At 35.9% G+C, this 22,496-nt stretch overlaps 1 protein-coding gene across 3 annotated transcripts in view; it reads right to left on the reverse strand.

Moving 5' to 3' along the window:
• The window catches only part of slc4a10b (solute carrier family 4 member 10b), an 83,241-nt gene that overhangs the window by 21,805 nt on the left and 38,940 nt on the right, over positions 1-22,496 (reverse strand). For 2 of the 3 annotated variants that reach the window (XM_048194685.1, XM_048194686.1), the window contains 7 exons: positions 21,766-21,926; positions 17,466-17,654; positions 12,933-13,021; positions 10,029-10,186; positions 9,864-9,951; positions 6,981-7,127; positions 3,238-3,332 (listed from right to left, as the gene is read on the reverse strand). In XM_048194685.1, coding sequence (XP_048050642.1) covers positions 3,238-3,332; positions 6,981-7,127; positions 9,864-9,951; positions 10,029-10,186; positions 12,933-13,021; positions 17,466-17,654; positions 21,766-21,926 — 927 coding nt within the window. Of the gene's footprint in view, positions 1-3,237; positions 3,333-6,980; positions 7,128-9,863; positions 9,952-10,028; positions 10,187-12,932; positions 13,022-16,379; positions 16,507-17,465; positions 17,655-21,765; positions 21,927-22,496 lie in introns of those variants that run through there. The other variant, XM_048194687.1, reaches the window with a different exon arrangement.

Genomic DNA, 22,496 nt, shown 5'->3' on the forward strand with positions numbered 1-22,496 from the left:
TAAAAAGTCAATATTTGGCAGTCCAATTCGTTTACATTTACGTTTAGCAGATGCTTTTCTCCAAAGCGAATCGAGAACAATAGAAGCAATCAAATCAACATGAGGGCAACAGTATGTGTCAAGTCCCAGTTATTACGGCAAAGTGCACATCGTTCTTTAAAAGTAAATAAATAGAGAGACAGAATAGAAATAGAAAAAAGTGCTAATATTAATGGGTCAAGTGCTGATGAAAAAATTCAAAGAAAATTCAAGAAAGATATGTTAAAATCATAGCAGATATTATGTCCAGTGCATTTGTCACACTGGAAATGTAATATCAAGTTGAGAGCATTCAGTAATTTGTCGTTGCACGATTTAGAAAATATCGCAGGTCATTCAGGTATTCCATGCATACAGACTATTTAAGAAAGAATTCTTTAACCAGAAAGAAATATTAATATTAGGGCTGATCAGATATGATCACTGCAGACCATTTGGGAGAAAAGAGCCATCTGAGAACAGAAGGGGATTATTGTTGTGAGAAGAGAGAAAGTCACTCAAAGTTGTGAAAACTGTCACTCAACAGGAAGAGTGTGACCAAATGTCAAACATGGCATCTGTCCAGTTCACTGGAGAGTTGAAAACCTGGTCTTCAGTGGCACGGCTCTCGGTTACATTGTAGTAGAGAATGAAACATTCATCCTAAATGATCTGCGTTATTACGTGCCCTTTAACTGTCATAACGAACACGACGGTGACCTTTTACATCATATTGGTTTCTGAGAGGAACATTTCTCTTTTTAATAGTTCACAAGACTTAAGTTGTGTCATGTTTAAGTATTAACTTCATCTTAGATCTTTCTCTTAAAGAAATCGGAGTATAGATCGACAAAATGTGAATGACAGCTCAGATAATTGATAAGATTTCAGACTGATATCTTAGACTTTTGATCGCAGACTTTGGTATCTAGGCACAATTGTTAAGGTTAAGTCAAGTTACATTTATATCTATTGCGCTTTATACAATGCAGATTGTTTCAAAGCAGCTTCACAGTAGTCAATGATCAATGTTGATTCACTTTAGTTCAATAACTATGTAAAATTCATCGATCATGAACCAAGTTCAACTCAGCTCGAATCAGTTCACTGTTTCAATTCAGTTCAATAACAGAGTTAAAGTCGCATTTTGTAAATTATGAAACAAATTTGATTCAGCTATAAAGCAGCTCTACAGAAGACAATATGACCATTATCCCAGACAGCTACTTCCTGGTTCTCCTTAAGCCAGTTTGGGCATTTCCGGTGAACTGTTAGCTGTCATTCTGTACCCGCTGGACATTGACACAAAACCATCAATGGTTGACTTTTTAATGTTGTATTTATATTTTAATTCAGTTATCACTCTTGCCTGATTTGCCTATAAACCTGTTTATTGATAACAATAAAGACGAAGATAATGGGAAATTTGAATAAGAAACACGGTGTCTGTAATTAAACACGCACACACAACATTTTTCCAGCACTTCAAATGTTATTTTTAATGTGATGACCCAAAACATTATTTGATTGTCCCGGTTTGTAAAACCGAACGTTTCAAGATTTGATAGAAAACACTTTTATTTAGACATTAATTACCACTGTAACCATCAGATGGCGGCAGAGGAGCATTTATTGGCTCATATTAGCCGTATTTCCTGTAATGTTTTTTCACTCAGTTTCGCTTTTGAATAAATATTAAACATTATAAAATAACTAGTTTTAAAAATACATTTTGTCAAGGTGAAGTATGAAGTACTCACAAAATCTCATGAAAAACAATAACTTTTCTCATGAATTATACAGAAAGCGAGCACCACGCTCTCTCTTTATAATCACAGAAGCTGTCAGTGCAGCGCAAGCTCAATCTCAGCACACTTGTGAAAATTTACATTTTATTCAATGAATCTAACTAACTTGCACAAGAAATCTTTCATTTACAGTGTGTTGACACTTTTTTTTCCACACAAACGTGTGAAAACTGATGGTCGAATTGAATTTTGCAGACAAGGAACATTGAGACATGTCTTTTTTTTATGCCATCTTACATTCGAATAATGTGTCTGTGACGTTTCAGCTCAAAATACCCCATAGATTTTTTTTTTATTATATTTTTTAACTGCCTATTTTGGGGCATCATTAGAAATGCACCGATTCAGGCTGCGGCCCCTTTAATTGCTCGCACTCTCCGCCCCCTCCCGAGCTCTCGACCCTATCATTGCATAAACAAAGTTCACACAGCGAATATAACCCTCAAAATGAATCTTTACAAAGTGTTCATAATGCATACTGCATGCATACATCGGATTATGTGAGTATGGTATTTTTTTGGATGTTTACATTTGATTCTGAATGAGTTTGATAGTGCTCCGTGGCTAACGGCTAATGCTACACTGTTGGAGAGATTTATAAAGAATGAAGTTGTGTTTATGAATTATACAGACTGCAAGTGTTTAAAAATGAAAATAACGACGGCTCTTGTCTCAGTGAATACAGTAATAAACGATGGTAACTTTAACCACATTTAACAGTACATTAGCAACATGCTAACGAAACATTTAGAAAGACAGTTTACAAAAATCACTAAAAATATCATGTAATCATGGATCATGTCAGTTATTATCACTCCATCTGCCATTTTTCACTATTGTCCTTGCTTGCTTACCTAGTCTGATGATTCAGCTGTGCACAGATCCAGAAGTTAATACTGGCTGCCCTTGTCTAATGCCTTGAACATGGGCTGGCATATGCAAATATTAGGGGCGTACATATTAATGATCCCGACTGTTACGTAACAGTCGGTGTTATGCTGAGATTCACCTGTTCCTCGGAGGTCGTTTAAACAAATGAGATTTACATAAGAAGGAGGAAACAATGGAGTTTGAGACTCACTGTATGTCATTTCCATGTACTGAACTCTTGTTATTAAACTATGCCACAGTAAATTCAATTTTTAATTCTAGGGCACCTTTAAGAACATCACATGCATATGGTCCATTCAGTTCAAGTTTTGTTCTCATCTAATAGTGTCAGTGCAGTACAAGATTACATTAACATCTCTTCTGAAACCTTGACACAGGAAAAAAGATTTCTGCAAACATCTCCATTCCTTCTAAAAGGAGGTTTTAAAGAGATTTCCTTTATGATTTTTTTCCACGGCTTTCACACAAACTGACATGTGATTGTGATACGTCTACACACATACACACACTCCAGACTGACCTCCCGGTGCGCTGCAGCTCAGGGCCTCCATGTCCACCATGTTCCTCTGTCTCTGCCAGCTCTCCATTAGGCACTGCAGGGATCTTTCTCTTCTCCTGTTATATCAAACACAGAGACAATAGAGGGACACACCAGCACTCTTAGCATAAAACTGTGAGAGGAGATCTGACAGCAAGCAGCAGAAGACTTCACAGAGATAGTCCTCAAACATTCTGGGCTGCGTTTCTCAAAAGCTTTGTGAGCTTTTACGAGGTTCCACGATCTACTTAGGCTTACAATGCTTTTGAGAAACACAGCCCAGTTTAGTGTTTGTTCTAAATCTGGGATCATAAGTGTTGAACTACTGCAATTAATTAAGCCTGAAGGGCTTAAAAGTGCAGTAAGCAATTTCTGAGAAACGCTGTTGAAAAGTGAAATCAACACCCAAACAAACAATTTACAGAATATTTACAGACATCCCACCACTCCCGGGAAGTCCGGGATTCTCCCGCATATTGTTAGCGGCTCCCTGACACCCCGCAAATTATATACAATATATTTATATAGATACAGTGCTCTACCCCTTTGAAAATTAACATTTTAAACAATAACAATTTCCAAAATGTTGACAAGACTAAGTTTAATATGACATCTGTTTAACTTATATCATGAAAGTAAGGTTAATAATATAACTTAGATTAAACATTTTTAAGTTTTACTCAAATTAGGGTGATGCAAAAATGAGTACACCCCACAACAAAAACTACATCATCTAGTACTTTGTATGGCCTCCATGATTTTTAATGACAGCACCAAGTCTTCTAGGCATCTTTTTCCATTCTTCAAGAAGGATCTCTTTTAGAGACTGGATGCTGGATGGAGAGTGATGCTCAACTTGTCTCTTCAGAATTCCCCATAGGTGTTCGATTGGGTTCAGATCAGGAGCCACTGAATCACTTTCTTCAGAAATCCAACAGTGGCCTTAGATGTTTGTTTAGGATCATGGTCATGTTGGTGATGTAGCATCTTCTCTTTCAGTATAGAGCAGTACATCTGTGAATTCACGATGCCATCAATGAAATGCAGCTCCCAGACACCAGCAGCACTCCTGCAGCCCCACATAAGGACACTGACACCACCATGTTTCCCTGTAGGCACCATGCATTTTTCTTTGTATTCCTCACCTTTGTGATGCCATACAGTTTTGAAGCCATCAGTTCCAAAAACATTTATCTTGGTCTCATCACTCCAGAGTATAGAGTCCCAGTAGTCTTCATCTTTGTCAGCATGGGTCCTGGCAAACTCTAGGCGGGCTTTTTTGTGCCTGGGCTTTAGGAGAGGCTTCTTTTGTGGACGGCACCCATGCATGCCATTCCTCTGCAGTGTACGCCGTATTGTGTCACGGGAAATAGTCACCCCAGTTTGGCTTTCTACTTCTTTAGATAACTGCAGTGAACTTGCATGCCGATTTTCTTCAACCCTTCTCGTCAGAAGACGCTCCTGTCGAGGTGTTAACATCTGTGGATGATCTGGACGTCTCTGTGAGATGGTTGCAGTTCCATCTTTTTAAAATTTTTGTACCACTTTTGCTACAGTATTCTGACTGATAAGTAAAGCTTTGCTGATCTTCTTGTAGCCTTCACCTTTCTGGTGTAAAGAAATTACTTTCTTTCTCAGGTCTTGTGACATTTCTCTTCCATGTGGTGCCATTGCTGACAGCATGAAATGGGGTTTTAACACCCTTTTATAGTCAGCTGCCTGCTGGACACCTGTGTAATGAATAATTAGACTCACCTGTGGTTGAATTCTTGTTAAATTTGACATTTGTAGTCTAAAATCTAGCTCCAGAGACTTTCAGTGGAGTGTACTCATTTTTGCATCACCCTAATTTGAGTAAAACTGAAAATTGTGTTCTCTACGTTACATTATTCACCTTACTTTCATGTTATAAGTTAAACAGATGTTATATTAAACTTAGTCTTGTCAACATTTTGGATTTTATTTTTTTTTGTGTGTTCATTGAGATATTGTTTAAAATGTTACTTTTCAAAGGGGGTGTACTCATTTATGCTGAGAACTGAATTAGATATAACCAAAGAGGAAAAGCTCAGAGGAATAAAACTGAAAATAAGCTATAGGACCGCATTAATATTGGGAAAGCTTTAGAGAGCAGGAAGCTGAAAACAGACTTTGTTTCTGCTCGATATGTGAGTAACATTGGTTTTGCTATGTTTCACAAAACCAAGATATGCTGTTGTTGAATCACAGCTGATTCATATATACTAGCGCAAGCTGTCTGATGCTCCAGCTGTTAGTCACTGCCTGTGTTGCATAGCGTGTTTGTCATTTTGGGGGCGGAGCCATGAAGGGAGGGGTGTGTTTGTTTGGGTGTATCTCAGAAATTGCTTACTGCACCTTTAACATACAGACAATTGTTTTGTAGACAGCTATGATGTCATCATAAAATTTGCATACTGAATTGTGATTGGTCTTGTCTTCCTTGCATATCTATCTACACCAACCATCTACAAATCTTTTGTAAAATTAAATATGTCTTCACTGTCACTTTTGATCAATTTAATCCATCCTTGATGAATAAAAGTATTAATTTCTTTCAAAAAGCCGATCTACAGTTAATCCTTTCTTCAATATTTCTAGATTGAGATTCTACAGTAAATGCTCTGTTTTAATCTTTATAATCAGATGGAGACTCACATTGAGAAGACACTGTGACTTTCGTCACATGACTTACTGTACAGACATGTGGCAGATAACACACTTGATTTTACATAACAGAAGTTTTTTTACATAACAATAGTTTTTCATTTGATATTAACCACAATAATATCTATGTCTAACTACATTACCAGCTAAAAGGTTTGAAAACACCTAATCATTCATCATTTTAGAATAATATTAAAGGTGATAAACTCTAAAATGACACAATGGAAGTCTAAGAATGATGAAGTGACACAAACTCTCATATAATTAAAGAGGACCTTTTATGCTTTTTTACATTTTCAGCTTTCTTTAGTGTGTAATGTTGCTGTTTGAGATCTGCGAAGAAGTTCAAAAGCACAAAGTCCCTCCATTAGGAGTTTAAAAATACATTTTTTACACTTTCTGAACTTTCTGAATTGTAGTCTTGAGTTTTCTTCCGGGAACGCACATGTCACAATATTATTCATTTAAATAATTCCCGCCCACAATGCATATGCAAAATAAAGGGGCGGGGCCTGGTTGAGTTAGTTAGTAGTGTGTTGAAACTGGTGGTTATGGAAAGGGGCGGGACATTTCCCAAACACACTTGAAGCACTTGACCAATCACAACACACTGATCCAGCCGACCAATCAGAGCACATTGTGCTTTTAAGAAGGAGGGGCTTCATAGAGACAGGAACTAAACAGAGCGTTACTGACAGACTGGGAAGAGAGGAGCTGCAACAATGGAGGATATGGGGAAAATAATGTGTTTTTTGAACATTCAAGCATGAAAACCTGAGGTGCATGATGGGATATGTGTGATGAACACTTCATTATGCTTTTTCTTCACTACGTACTGCAACTCTTCCCTTCAATGTAATTAAATGTTTCATTTTGTACAGAAATTCATTTTTATGTGCAACTTGAATTGGTCTACAAAACTCATTTGAAGCATTTAAGCATCAGTCTTTAGATCAAAAGCCTTTTAAGATTGTGAGCAACAACATTAGCTTTGTGTTTCTCTGGTTTATAGTTCCTGTCTGTAGTCCTGTTCCACTGACCTGGGACGGGACGTTCTTTGGCGGCTCTATCCTGATGGAAGGGTCCCATTCTCCTGGTGGCAGAACTGTAACTTGGTCAAGAAATTCATCAATTCCAGCAATCAGATCATTGCGATCTTTAGCTTTATAGGCCACATCATGGAAAACCTGGAAGAAGAAAAAGCAAAACATTCTTAGTCAAAAATATGAATAAGATGTGATGAAAGAAGAAATCTGAATTAAAGGAACGGTTTATACAAAAATCAAAACATTTTCTGTCATATTATTAGCATATTATTCTCTTTCTTTTGTGAAACACAAAATGAGATTCAATGTTAGAGTTTGAAAGATCAACAAAAGTATTGTCACACTTCAAAAAGGACAAAAAAGTAAAGTTTTTATGATACATTTTTAATCATTTTGGAGCCTGGCAGTATAAAACGGCATCCACATTCTCTATATTAAAAAACATTTGAAATGTTCTTCCTAGTAGTATCTCCATTTGTGTTTCACAAAAGAAAAAAATGAGGATTTGAAATGAAATGAGGGTGAATAAACAATTTTCATTTCAAGATAAACTATTTCTTTAAGACTACATATACAGGAAGCCTGGAAAAAAGTACATATTCACATTTTCATGCTTTTCATTAATGTCTTAAGATGTTGCCTTAGCAACATCAACCAGCAGCTTGGCACGAAGGGTGGTTTTCTGGCTAATTAGCAGTCATTTGCATGTTATTAGGGCCGTTCTGTAAGTCTCCTCTGCACCTCAAAGACTAAGTGAGAGAGAATCTGCTGAGCTGTGAAAGACCTCAGGAGTTTCGTATCCTCTCATCTCTGCGAGACACCAGTCTGCATGAAACCCGTTTTATTAAAGTAATAATAATCCATTTAAGGTAGTGAATTTGTGGGGTGTTCTGGATAAAATGCAAAGCACAGCAACGGTAATGTAATAAAAGACATCAACGTTCATGAGTCACATTTATTAATATTAATGGGTACATTTGAATGTTTTCATCATGCATTTTAATGTTGGATAAAATCAGAGCTTTATAAGTGCCTTAGGCGAGATTTTAAAAAGCTATTTCAGAATAGTACACAAACATCAGTGTCTGCCATGAAGAGTTGTTGACTTGTGAATTCACTCATTTTTTACAAAGCACAGTTTAAGTTGCGAATGCTAAAAACTAATACCTTAGGTAATTGTATTATGTATTATGTATTAATCACGTCATGATGCAGGCAGTTTTTAAATTAGTCCAACATAACATTTTTTTTTCTTTGGTAAACTTTGTTATCAAATTGTATTTTAATCTAAAGTAATAAAAGGATGTTAACTGGCATAAATTCATTTTAAATCACTAAAAAGCTGTCACTGATCTCAGTTCATGGTAGTCTCACAAAGATCTGTTACAGTCAACCTCTTATTTACATTGTGTTTACACTTCATTTGTTATAATGAGAGGATTCGAAAGCAGTCGGCACTGAATAAAAAATCTGGTGTTTGAACAGTGAGTGGATTCTGACTATCTTAAACGCCTCTGATTGGCCACTGCGTTCAAAAGATCATCAGACATGTCTGTGATTGGCTACATTGGTCAACACTGCAAAAACACGTTGTAAACAGAAACCCTTTGACTCTTTAGAGAACAAACACAAATACGCAATATCAAACACTTTTTAAAAAAAATGTAAATCACATTAGTTTGTATTCTTTTATCACAATTAAGTAAACAAGTAAATTTTAAGTAATTTTACATTGGTTGGTAATTTATTTTTAATTAATTAATACATTTTGTTTGTATACTAGGGTAGGCATGAAGAATACAGTAAGTTCTTCACTACCTATCAAGTCAAACCCTGAATATTGAATTAATTTCTAATCATTTTAAATGACCAGCTAATATCCATTAATATTCATTATAGAAACACTTTATATTACTGTAATTGTCTAGATTGGCAATATGTGGGTAAAATATTTTCTAAATTTTCTTTTCAACACATGTGATGTTTTAAACGCTGTTATTTTGTGCAGTAAAATTAACTTTAAAGAAGATCTACATTTATCTTTTTCTTTCATGGTGATAATATGGAAAATGTGCCATGCTTTAGTGGAGGATTTCTGTCACCTACTGGAAAACAAACACTTTTAACATAAAAATGACATGAAATTACCACTATAACCAGTAGATGGCAGCAGAGGACCACTCATTAGCTCATTTGCCATTTCCACTCCCTTTTATAGTTCTTTTCATGTGTTTTGCTTTTGGATTTATTATAAAATGAATATTATAACAAATTTTAGCAAATTTATTGCACTGAAGTATGAAGTAGCAAGAGTAGGAAAAGTCTCATGCCATTTAGAAACGAATTTCATGAAAATAAATAAATAAGCCCAGATTTCACACCGTCTTGAATTGCTCCCGCATCATATTATGTAAACTGCATTTATGACAAAAAAAAAACTCCACAGATGCAGATATCATAACAATCTTTCAATAAATTAACACATGTTGTACTCAGCTTTTGACTCTGCACTGCTACGGATTGAATAAAACGCTGAATAATGCAGACTAAAATACGAGGTTGAGCCGAATCCTGTCAACGGTTTCATATGAGTTTTAAAGAGAACTAAATCAATCGTGAATTAGTGTACATATTACGGAGTTAATCACAAATTTAGGGGGGGCTAAAGCCCTCCTAAAATGGGCCTAGTGACACCTCTTGTGATGTTTTCTGTGGCATTAGTTGGTTTGCGTCACTCTAAACATTTTTGTTTGACCAAATTACAGATATTTTATATACAAATATTCTAAAATGTATCTGGAACAAATGTGCAAAGTGAACACAAACAGTAACTTGCTAAAAGCTGTAAATCTGGACAACGATACAATGCTCTCTTACCTCATCTGTCATCAAGGTTGCAATTGATCTGCCAATCTCGTGATATTGTGGCCCTTTACCCAGAGGCCCCAGCAAGATGAACAGGAACCTGACAGATCGAGCACAAAACAGTAATATAACCGGTGTTCTTATGCTGAGTTTCACAATCACAACTTCAATGTTCACCTGGTCGTAATGGGCACTTCTGCCAGGCCGTTGAGCAGTACGGCAGGAGAGAGGCGGACAAATGCCACTACAGGCCTGTCCAGAAACTCCAGCTCTCCAACCAAGATATTAGAGGCCTCTGCACCTGCAGGGATCTTCTTCATGAAGTGCAGGTCTATCTACACACAAATTAGTATGCAGGAGTCAGGTTACTGCATCACTAGGTGAGAAATACACATGCATATTGAGAACAAAGTCTTGCACGGATGTTTTGAACAGGTTTGTCATTCAGACCTTAGGCTGTTTTTAAATAACTGGACACTAAAGTGATTTTAAGTTTAAGTTTAATAGTTGAATTGGAACCATTTTTTGTTTGTTTGTTTTTTTGAAAACAATGGGAAAAGAATAAATTTGATCAGTTAGTACAGATAAGACAAAAATTAAATAAAACTCAAGTGAAAATAAAACATAAAAAAAACTATAATAGTATATCAATGATACTAAAATATCGCTGGTTATGATACAAACCTTAACCCATTTTTCTACTAGTATGCTGGTTTTGCCAAGCCACCATAATTATGCAACCCATCTATTTCCAGGATTCTGAGATTTGACCATCAAATCTTCATATAGAATATTAAAAAGCATGAAAAAACTAATCCTATATGTGCGCATACTATATAAATCTCTTTGTAGAATTGTGATTACTGCGGAAATGTGTTCTTAGACTGGTTTATGGTCAAAGGTCAAGATGATCATTTAATCATGACCCCTGTGAACCCAGACTTTTGCTGCGTCCCAATTCGCCTACTTATACTACGCCCTAAAAGTATGTACTCTTTTTGTGAACAAAAAGTACTTACTTTTGAGTGTGCAGCAAAAGAGTAGACAAGCTTTGGGACATACTATCATGTCATACAATCGCGTCTTTTCTCTCTGTCTCATCCTGTCACCGTAAACTGGCCTGCCAATCATCTTACATCCTCCACATTTCATTTAGCTAATTTCCTACCGTGATCAGCAGTGGCGGGTCTTTCATGTGGAGAACTGTCCTCATATTTATGCATAATGATGCATTTAAAAGTTAATGGGCATTCGGATCTTTATAAAAGTCCACATTGGTATTTGCAGATAAAAATAACACAGATAACATGAAATAAATATTTTCTATCAGGCTGAACTTATTATTAGTCACTCAAACCTCTCAGCGTCGATCGCGCATATCCGCCATGTTTTGTAGTTTTTTAACACTTTTTACTTGTGTTTGTAGTTCTGAACTGAATCCTCGTCCAACGCGCAATGGGTTGTGGGCAATATTAGCCTTTACAGTGTGCATGGATCCACACTTCGAAAATCTACCGGAAATAGTGGACCATCCGGGGACTTTTGGCATACTCTTTTCAACATACTATGCTTTGGGACACACTTATTTTAATCTCACATACTATTTAGGATGGATAGTATGGACATTGGGACGCAGGCACACACTCATCTGTTCATGGGATCACAACTATAATATCCACTTAATGCAAGAAAAAGAACAGTCTAATGTCAGGTAAAGAGGGTTTCAACCATGATGTGTTTAAACCATAATCCCTTTCCCAGAACAGACAGACGGAGGTTCAGAGAAATCGACAGACCTCTTTGTACTGTCCTGAACTGTGAGACCTTTTACACACTGTAAAAATGTTAGTTGTTTTAACAGAAACTTTAAATTACTTCATCATGTAATGATGAATACAAATTTACCAGGACATTGTGTCATTTTACTATAAAATACAGTCAGATTTGTTTTGGGGGGAAGAAAAAGTAAGAATTACCATAACATTTTTTTAAATAAATATATTTAAATAAATGTAATAAATGTTTTTGAAAATCTATACTCTTACAGTAAATTGATGTAAACATTGTTTTGTTTGTTTTTTTAACCAAAAAAAATTATGCATATATGGTGCCCCGCATATGATATGCAGAAAAAAAAATAGTAGGCTAAATCATGCGTGCAATTTACTAATTCATTCCCTCGATTTATAAATAGTGCACACGATTTACTAATTTGTTCCCTAGATTTGCTAAATCATGCGCACAATTTATAAATCGAGGGAACGAAATAGTAAATCATGCGCACAATTTAGCAAATCAAGGGAACGAAAATAAATCGTGCGCACGATTTAGCAAATCGAGGGAGCAAAATAGCAAATCATGCATGCGATTTAGCAAATCGAGGGAGCGAAATAGTAAATCATGCACACGATTTAGTAAATCGAGGGAGCGAAATATTAAGTCATGCACATGATTTAGCAAATCAAGGGAACGAAAATAACTTGTGCGCGCAATTTAGCAAATCGAGGGAACGAAATAGTAAATCGTGCATGCGATTTAGCAAATTGAGGGAGCGAAATAGTAAATTATGCATGCTCATATGCATCAGCCTTATATGCTCACCAAGGCTGTATTCATTCACCAAAAATACAGTAAAAAAAGCAATATTTTGAACTATTATTACAATTTAAAATTACTGTTTGTATTTGAATATTTTTTAAAGTGTAATTTATTCCTGTGATCAAAGCTGAATTTTCAGCATCATTACTCCAGTCTTCAGTGTCACATGTTCCTTCAGAAATCATTCTAACATGAAATATTTATTAATATTAATGTCATTATTAAAAACAGTTGTGCAGCTTCATATATTTTTGTGGAAACTGATACATTTTTCAGAATTCTTTAAAGAACAGAATATTCAAAAGAACAATGTTAAATCTTTTGCTTTACTGTCACTTTTGATCAATTTAATGCATCCTTGCTGAATAAAAGTTTTAATTTCTTTAAAAAAAAAAAAAACATTTTACTGACCCCAAACTTTTGAATGGTAGTGTATTTGATTGAAATAATTGCATGATTTGAGGAATCATTCTGTGTCATTACCTTGCTGAAGTCCACGGCACTGTTTTCACGGCTCACGTCATTCTTGCCCTCTGTGCTCATGGGTTGAGACTGGGGTGAAATCATCAGACCTGCAAACCCGTACGCTACCAATCAATCAATCAATCAATCTACACAATGCCAACGCTAATCAATGTTAATCAACCGATTAATGGAACGCAGCATAAGCATCGGCTGTATTTCCCAATTAAATGTAGCAAACTGAAATGAAGTTAATGGATTGATAGGAGAGAAAATGATTTTAATGAAGTTCTGTTATGATCTCAGATGTGTTATAACCATCACAATTGAATGAAACATCCACAAAGTGAGACATAATGATCTGAGAGATGATGGCTTGTACTAATTTCTCATTTTTGCGAGTATGCCAACGACAGCAGCCTTCAAAAATGGATATAAATAAATCAGTTTGTATCCAAACTCGATGAACAAATCAATTGCGCTCTACTCTAAAAGCAGCTAAAGCAGGCAAAACATCTCTAGAGCTTTCAGCGCATGACGAAGCATCAAACCCTTTCGTTAAGAGAGCATCAGCGAGTCCTACATCGCATGAACAGATTTGTGTTTATTAGTCATACTCGCTGCTGTTTTAATGCAGCTTTGGCTCAGCGCTGCATGAATTAGAGTATTAATGATCCTCTGAGCATTTGTACAGAAAACAGCAGAGGAGAACGAAGGGGTCTGGTGCACTTCATGTGTTAGCGTTAGCGTGTGGGAAGCTGGCAAACTTCCTAAACATAAGCCCTGTATAAAGGTGATGAATATTCAGAATAGCCTTCACCTTCCTCACGGTATAATAATGTAATTTATCTGCAAAAACACTGCTTATCTACTGACTAAATTTGCACATATTGCTTACATTTTAGCATCAGTGTTTGGGTGTGAACCAACTAAAAGAACTACATTAACTACATTTTTCCAGTCGCATGAAAGTAGTTCAACTCTTGCTGGTCTACAAGCCAAAGCTAATTATGATGTTTTGGACAATTTTCCAAGCTGTTTTTTAGCATTTGTGCAACACAATGAAAAGAAAATTTGTCTAATTGATGCTTTATTTTGTATTTGATCCATCTTGTGAGTTGTGCAGCCGTAGAGAATCATGGGAAATGTAGTTTTGTCACCCAAACCTGTCTACCAATAGAATGCAACAATGCTATTCATTTTCTCCATAGGGGAATTGGTTTGAATGATAACAAAAAACCATTAAAGACAGACTTAATGTCAGCTACGAGGTTTTTAATTGATGGTGTTTGCTTTTGTTGAAGCCATAAGCCTGCATTTCAACTTAATTTTTAAATAATAAATGATGTTTAAAAGTGAAAAACTATATCAACCATGATTCTGCAAATTCGTAACAAGCGACTCACACCAAAAAACACTTTAGCGCCGCCCACTCCCATGAAGCATTGCAAATGAGCCACACAAGTCCTAAAAAGTGAAGCCAACACATTTCGATCGCCCCCTGGAGGCTGGCTGCAGTATAGGTCATAAACCCCGCCCTCTCCATGTAATTGAATGGGACAAACTATTTCACTTCAAATAATTTTTTTTCCAAATATGGCTTCTGTGATTTTAGGTAGTTCTTATGACGCAGATGTATGTACAAGTCTTAGTTAGCTATTTGATGGTATAAAAACGGGGTGTAGCATCATGATTGACAGCTGTGCTTGTGGAAGCGTGAGTGTGGGCGGGACCTTGATACCGCGGCTCCACCTCAGGATCACTCGGGCTCCGAATGACGTAATCCGCAACAACACTTTCTGGGATAAACAATAAATGTGTTGTTACTATATACAAAATAAACATCTTTAAATCAATAGTTTTATATTTACCTGTCAGTTTTTTATTTTATGTCAGTTGCACTGCTTCATGGGATTGTAGTTCTTTCTCTCACTAAAGTTAAGTTCCTTTGTCTGATTTTCAAATACTTTTTTCTTTAAATCAAGGTTTGTATTGTTGTGATTCAACTCATAGATGCAAAAAATGGGGGCGTACTAATGCGCTCTATTAAACTGGCCAGATGAATAGAATTGTCTGCTATAGGCTTTTTCATTGTTCTTCATACCAAATGTACTTAAAGGAAAGCTTCCCACCAGTGATTATGACTTTTGGTGGTGTTCATGTGTATTTGTCTCAAAAATATGATCATTCGGATGTTCCAAAAAACATCTGAATTCATTTTAGTGAGTTGATTCATTCAGACAGATCATTTTAATGGCAAAATGATTCTCTAGGTCATTTGAATCATCACTCAGTTGTGTTCCTGAAACTTTTGTGTGTCATTTATATGAGCTTATATGTATAGTATCATATTAAAGGATTAGTTCACTTCAGAATTAAAATTTACTCACCCCCATGTCATCCAAGATGTTCATGTCTTTCTTTCTTCAGAAAAGAAAAGAAATTCCATTCCAGGATTTTTCTCCATATAGTGGACTTCACTGGGGTTCAACGGGTTGAAGGTCCAAATGTCAGTTTCAGTGCAGCTTCAAAGAGCTCTACACGATCCCAGACGAGGAATAAGAGTCTTATCTAGAGAAACAATCAGTCATTTTCTAAAAAAAATAAAAATTATATACTTTTTAACCACAAATGCTCGTCTTGCACTGCTCTGCGATGCGCCACGCATTATATTATCATGTTGGAAAGGTCACGGTTGACAAAATTGACTTAATCTTTGCACGTTCGCTTTGTAAACACTGGATTGGTACTTCCGCCTACGTCACACGTGACCTTTCCAACATGATTATATAATGCGTGGCGCATCACATAGCAGTGCAAGATGAGCATTTGTGGTTAAAAGGTATATAATTTGTATTTTTTTAGAAAATGACTGATCGTCTCACTAGATAAGACTCTTATTCCTCGTCTGGGATCGTGTAGAGCTCTTTGAAGCTGCACTGAAACTGACATTTGGACCTTCAACCCGTTGAACCCCAGTGAAGTCCACTATATGGAGAAAAATCCTGGAATGTTTTCCTCAAAAACCTTCATTTCTTTTTGACTGAAGAAAGAAAGACATGAACATCTTGGATGACATGGGGGCGAGTGAATTATCAGGAAATTTTAATTCTGAAGTGAACTAATCCTTTAAGATGGATGCCTTCACCCTAACTCATATCCTTATTTTAGCACCAAATAAATACTGCTCTTTTTAAACTCATTTAATCATATTTTTTAATCATAATTTAAAAGATCTTACCACTTTTTAGTAGCTTTTTACTAGCGTTTAATATCACCTTTGGAAGTAAAGCAACTAAATATATCTAGTCATGGCTAATGAAATGGTTTTAAATTAACAACATTTCCTATCTGTTGTTAATATCTTCTCAGAGGGTCATGCATTCTTACTCAGCATTTTAACTATTTACATTCCGCCACCATTTAAGAAGTTTTTACCACGTGCAACCTATTCACTGAGATAACCACCTTTACATGTTATGTTTTAGGAAGCACTACAGCAGAAGGGAAAGTCTCTCAAGTTAAAAGTTGCCTGGATCCAAGCCGTCCTCTCTGTCCGGGCTGAAGGTGGCGGTGGGGTTCTTGTTTGGGTGGGTGGATGTGGAGGATGATGGAGGAGGGAGAGGTGAGGTGATGGACACACTGGACGAGCAGCACAGAGGCCAGCATGGAGAACAAGATGAGACCTGCCCATCATCCCCATCTGAAACAACTAATCGCCACAGAGGAGACTTAAAGGGATGACATGAAGCGCCTGTCAGACACACACACACACACACACGAGACAACAACACAGACACTGAAACTCTGAGATGATGGATCTGACATGTGTAAGTTAAACATTCACAGAATGGAGTGACAGATTTCAAATGAAACCAGCAACAACAAACAGTCAAACAAAGCAAATCACCAGAGTTACTGAATTAAATGCAAGTAAATAGCCTAAAAAAGAAAAATAGCCTAAAATATCTCTCCATTTGTGTACAAAATACAAGAGTCACTTTTAAAATTATGTGTCTATTTCTGCATTTTAAGAGATTTTACATGCCACGATGAATTATTTGAACATTGTATATTGTTATACACTATCGTTTAAAAAAGTTTGGGGCTGTTAAGATTTTTTAATGTGTTTGAAATGCTTACCAAGGCTGCATTTATTTGATCAAAAATACAGTAAAACTGTAATATTGTCAAATATTATTACAGTTCAAATAGTTGTTTTATAGTGTATAAGATGCAATTTACTCCTGTGATGAATTTTCAGCATCATTACTCCAGTCTTCAGTGTCACATGATCCTTCAGAAATCATTGTAATATGCTGATTTGCTGCTCAAGAAACATTTCTTACTATTATCAATGATGAAAACAGTTGTGCTGCTTCATATTTTTGTGATTCTTTGAATAGAATGTTATGTCACTCACTTTTGATCAATTTAATGTGAAAAAACATACTCATTTACTGACCCCAAACTTTTGAGCTGTAGTGTTTATCATTTTAGTGTCATCCACAGAATCAGACCTCATGTATTTTCTGTGCTAAGATACATGAATACCGTTTTTGTCCACGCAGTTCGACTCAGACTGTCTCTTCCCGATATCAGCAAAGGAGCGGACGATGGGAATCCGATTGGCCAGTTTCTTCTGGTTCTGATGATGGTGCTGCTTCAAAAGAGCCTCTTTGATCTTCTTCCTGACATCATCTTCAAGATGCCCAGCCACTTCCTGTTGGTCCAGAACCATGTCTAAGAAATTCGACACACAATATTAAATGATCAGCAGCAGTTAAGAGGATTGTTACATTTTGTTACATTTTAAAATTGCATTATTGGCCTAATATATATATATATAAACCCCACCCCCCAGGAACACGCAACAAAGGAGGTGTGGCCATGTTGGGCTGCTTTAGAGAAGAGGAAGAGTTGTTGTAAAGCTCCGCCCTCTTCTGGAAAGTGGTTTTACATCGTCCTGCTGAAATACACGAGGCCTTCCCTGAAACAGACGTCATCTGGAGGGGAGCATATGTTGCTATAAAACCTTTATATACCTTTCAGCATTCATAGTGCCTTCCAAAACATGCATGCTGCCCATACCATATGCACTTATGCACCCCCATACCATCAGAGATGCTGGCTTTTGAACTGAACGCTGATAACACGCTGGAAGGTCTCCCTCCTCTTTAGCCTGGAGGAAACGGCGTCTGTGATTTCCAACAAGAATGTCAAATTTGGACTCGTCTGACCATAGTACACTTTTCCACATTGAAACTTTGAGCCCACATTGGCCCACAGGACACGACGGAGCTTCTGGACCATGTTCACATATGGCTTCCTTTTTGCATGATAGAGCATTAGTTGGCATCTGCAGATGGCACGGCGGATTGTGTTTACCGACAGTGGTTTCTGGAAGTATTCCTGGGCCCATTTAGTAATGTCATTGACGCAATCATGCTGATGAGTGATGCAGTGTCGTCTTAGGGCCGGAGACCACGGGCGTCCAATAAAGGTCTTCGGCCTTGTCCCTTACGCATAAAGATTTCTCCAGTTTCTCTGAATCTTTTGATGATGTTATGCACTGTAGATTGCAAAGCCTTTGCAATTTGACATTGAGGAAAATTGTTTTTAAAGTATTCCACAATCTTTTTACACACTCTTTCACAGCTCTGCCCATCTTTACTTCTGAGAGACTCTGCCTCTCTAAGACAACCGTTTTATAGCTAATCATGTTAATTAGTTGCTAGATGTTCTCCCAGCTGAATCTTTTCAAAATTTCTTGCTTTTTCAGCCATTTGTTGCCCCCTTGCCAACTTTTTTGAGACCTGTAGCAGGCATCAAATTTTAAATGAGCTCATTTAGTGGATAAAAGTGTAAGATTTCTCAGTTTAAACATTTGTTATTTTATCTATGTTCTATTGTGAATAAAATATTGGCTCATGTGATTTGAAAGTCTTTTAGTTTACATTTTAGTCAAATTTTAAAAAGTTCCAACATTTCCAGAATTCGGGTGCAATCGTCTGATGTCGGTAAGATCTTGTTTTCACATGTTCATTGTCCTTTTTAAAACAGCAGCACAGATGTGCAGTGTAATAATGCTGACTAATGGTATATTCAACTTCATATGCTGCACCAAAGTGTTAATTATTCATTTCAAACCTGAATAATAAATAGAATTATGGATTCCTAACGGGATAAATTCCCCACAAGGCATATGTCTGCCCAGTGCTGTCTTGATACGGAGCTAATGTGCTCTTTAAATGGCTAATCTGTGCTAAATGTTTGGCAAAAAACTCATCTGTGCCTATTTTTACAGATGTTCCTTGAACTGACATTGATCTTGATGACAACCGATGGAGCAGCTGCTCTGAGATCCGTCTCATGTATCTGAAGATGCAGAACAGCTTTTAGTTATGCAAAATTCACACGCTTAAGAGAGTGAGAAGGTGCAAATGCTGTATAATTCATGATTGGCACTAAGCAATAAAGACAATGCATTTCCACAGCATGGTCACCTCTTGATTTTGTGTTGGATGACCTGTATTTTTTTTTCCTGAGCAATAATGGTGGAAATGTTGAATCAGATTTTTTATAGTCAAGACTTTAAAGTATGGAAGCTTGTTTCCTCCACAAAATAAAAAAATAAAAAAGGTAATTGTGACTTTTTATCTGACAATTCTGACTTTTTTCTCAGAATTGCATGATATAAAGTCATAATTGCAAGTTATAAAATCAGAATTGCGAGATATAAAGTCACAATGGCAAGTTATAACATATGCAACACTTTCTCAGGCTCAACTCATGAAATATTGATGCTCAGAAGCCGAATGCTTGTCTGAGCTTTAAACACTGTGAGTCTGTACACATGGCTTGAGCTGTCTTACACCAATCCCACAGAGATTAAAGTGTTGAACTCAGTTTAAGGTGTTCCTCAGCGACATATGAGCGCCGACACATCCACAGCCTATTACAATGTGATAATTTGACAAGGGAAGCTCATTTGACCAAAGATGGTAAACATCTTATAAGCACCGGAAAGAATATAAGGGTGAATCTCACTGAAACATGTTCAGGTCACAGTTCGCCTCACAATCAAAAGAGAAAAACAACCAATTATATTTTACAAAAATAAAATAAAGCTTTTTGCTGTGGTATAAAAATTGGAATCAACTATTGTAAAATTTTACTGGTATGTACATTTTTGTTGTCAAAAACGTATTTATCAAAATACAAGGTTACATGGGTCAAAAACAGTTTAAAAAATAATGAAAAAAATACAATACAAATTATATTACAAATTTAGGTTACACTTTATTTTGTTAGTCTACTTTAGACATTATATGAACTATGAGTAACTTTCCAACTACGTCAACTAGTAGTTGCAAAGTTACTTATAGTTAGCAGAATGTCTAAAGTGGACCATCGAAATAAAGTGTAACCAACATTTTAATGTTAGGCACTATTAATCGCGATTAATTACAGAAAAATGTGTGATTAATTATATATTTTTTAATTTATAGACAGCACTACTATTTTTAAGATAAGACCATTAATATTTTTTTTTTACATTTTGACAAATGTTCCCCATGCTCATTACCATAATGCATCTGTTTGTTTTGCTTTTACATATTTTAGAATTTGGTAATTGTTAATTATTCTTAATAATGATTGTCACTAGATTCTCATTACTGTAATTATTTTTACTGTATTACAGTAAAAAATGTTGCACTAAGATTTATATATATATATATATATATATATATATAAAAATCAATGTAAAGGAAGTTCAATAAATGTTGAATAAATAATTTACAATTCGCATTACAGCTCTCATAATTACGGAAACTTGTTTCAGCCACTAAATAAAAAATAAAAAAGGTAATTGCGACTTTTCTCAAAATTCTGAATATTTTTCTAAGAATTGGAGTTATAAACTCACAATTGCGAGAAATAAAGTCATAATTGAGGGCTATAAACTCACAATTCTGACTTTTTTTCTTGCAATTATGACTTTTTTCTCGTAATTCTGACTTTATATCTCACAATTCTGACTTTATATCTCACAATTCTGACTTTATAACACAATTCTGACTTTATATCACAATTCTGACTTTATAACACAATTCTGACTTTATTTCTCGTAATTCTGACTTTATATCTCACAATTCTGACTTTATAACACACAATTCTGACTTTATATCTCTAAATTCTGACTTTATAACACAATTCTGACTTTATTTCTCGCAATTCAGACTTAATATCACGCAATTCTGACTTTATAACTCACAATTCTGACTTTATAACTCACAATTCTGGCTTTATAACTTGCAAATGCGACTTTATATCTCACAATTCTAAGAAAAAAGTCAGAATTGTGAGATAAAATGTTGCATTTACCTTTTTTTTATTTTTTATTTAGTGGCGGAAACAAGCTCCCATACAGAATTGAATTTTCTTTTTTGCATTAATAAGGATCATTTGGGGAAATACAATTCTCACAAAAATAATGTCAATGCAAACTTTGTCCTAAAAAGTCTCTTTTTTTGTATTATTTCCTTTTTAAATAAATCTTTGGGATAAATGTGACCTAGAAATGACAGATTTCACCCAAAAAAAAAAAAAAACTGGAATCAGTTCTATGACTTTTTTTTTTTATGACTATTTCTTGCATCTCTTTTACATAAAACACACAAAAAAATCTTCCCTGCATCTGCTTCCTAATTTAGCTGTCAAATAAATCTGGCATTTTATATTATGACTATAGTTGGCTCCTTGACGAATTGCTTTGTTCCTCTTTAAATCAGTTTTTCCTCTCTAAAGTCATCTGCTAAATGCATAAGTGTAAAAGTACAGAAAACTCTACCTGCGACCTCCTCCAGAGAGCTGGCCCTCATGTCCAGCATGACGGTGCCGTTGAGGATGCAGCTCCGCAGCTCAAAGAGGCTGTGCAGAGAGAGCGTGGCCACGTACGGTTTACTCCAGCGCTCGCCGCCGTCCTCCACGTCCTCTTCAAACTTCAGCCACCTGGACAGAGTTAAAAGCAATGACAGATGACCAATGCATGTGGAAAATAAGAGCTTCAAGATGCAATTCAGAACTGAGCCTTCACATGAAGCTCTCGTACTAATCCAGAAGAATCAGAATATAGTGCACAAGCCATACGTCCTTTATTTCATATGTCAAATAGTGATTTTCAGGGTATTTTTGTAATGCCCTTCTTTGTAACCTTAACTGAATAAGCAAATGATCATTTATGTTGTTTCATGTGAATATTTCATATTTTTGGATATAAAGAACTACAGTTTGTTGTCTTTTTATGAAAAAAAATAAATAAATAATTCCCATGCTGAATGCACTTAGATGTGATGCCATATGACACTGTAGAAAACATCATCATTATAAGTGCTGTATTTAGCCTTTCTGTTTTATCACACACACACACACACACACACACACACACACACACACACACACATTACACAACAATGGTTCTTTATATAACCTCAGTTCTCTTAGACTAATGCTGCTCAACAGATTTAATGCATCCCTCATGCTCATATCAGAGCAGCCAAGAATCAATCTCTGAAAAACATT

The sequence above is a fragment of the Megalobrama amblycephala genome, linkage group LG6, assembly GCF_018812025.1.
Source record: "Megalobrama amblycephala isolate DHTTF-2021 linkage group LG6, ASM1881202v1, whole genome shotgun sequence".
Classification (NCBI taxonomy): Eukaryota; Metazoa; Chordata; class Actinopteri; order Cypriniformes; family Xenocyprididae; genus Megalobrama; species Megalobrama amblycephala.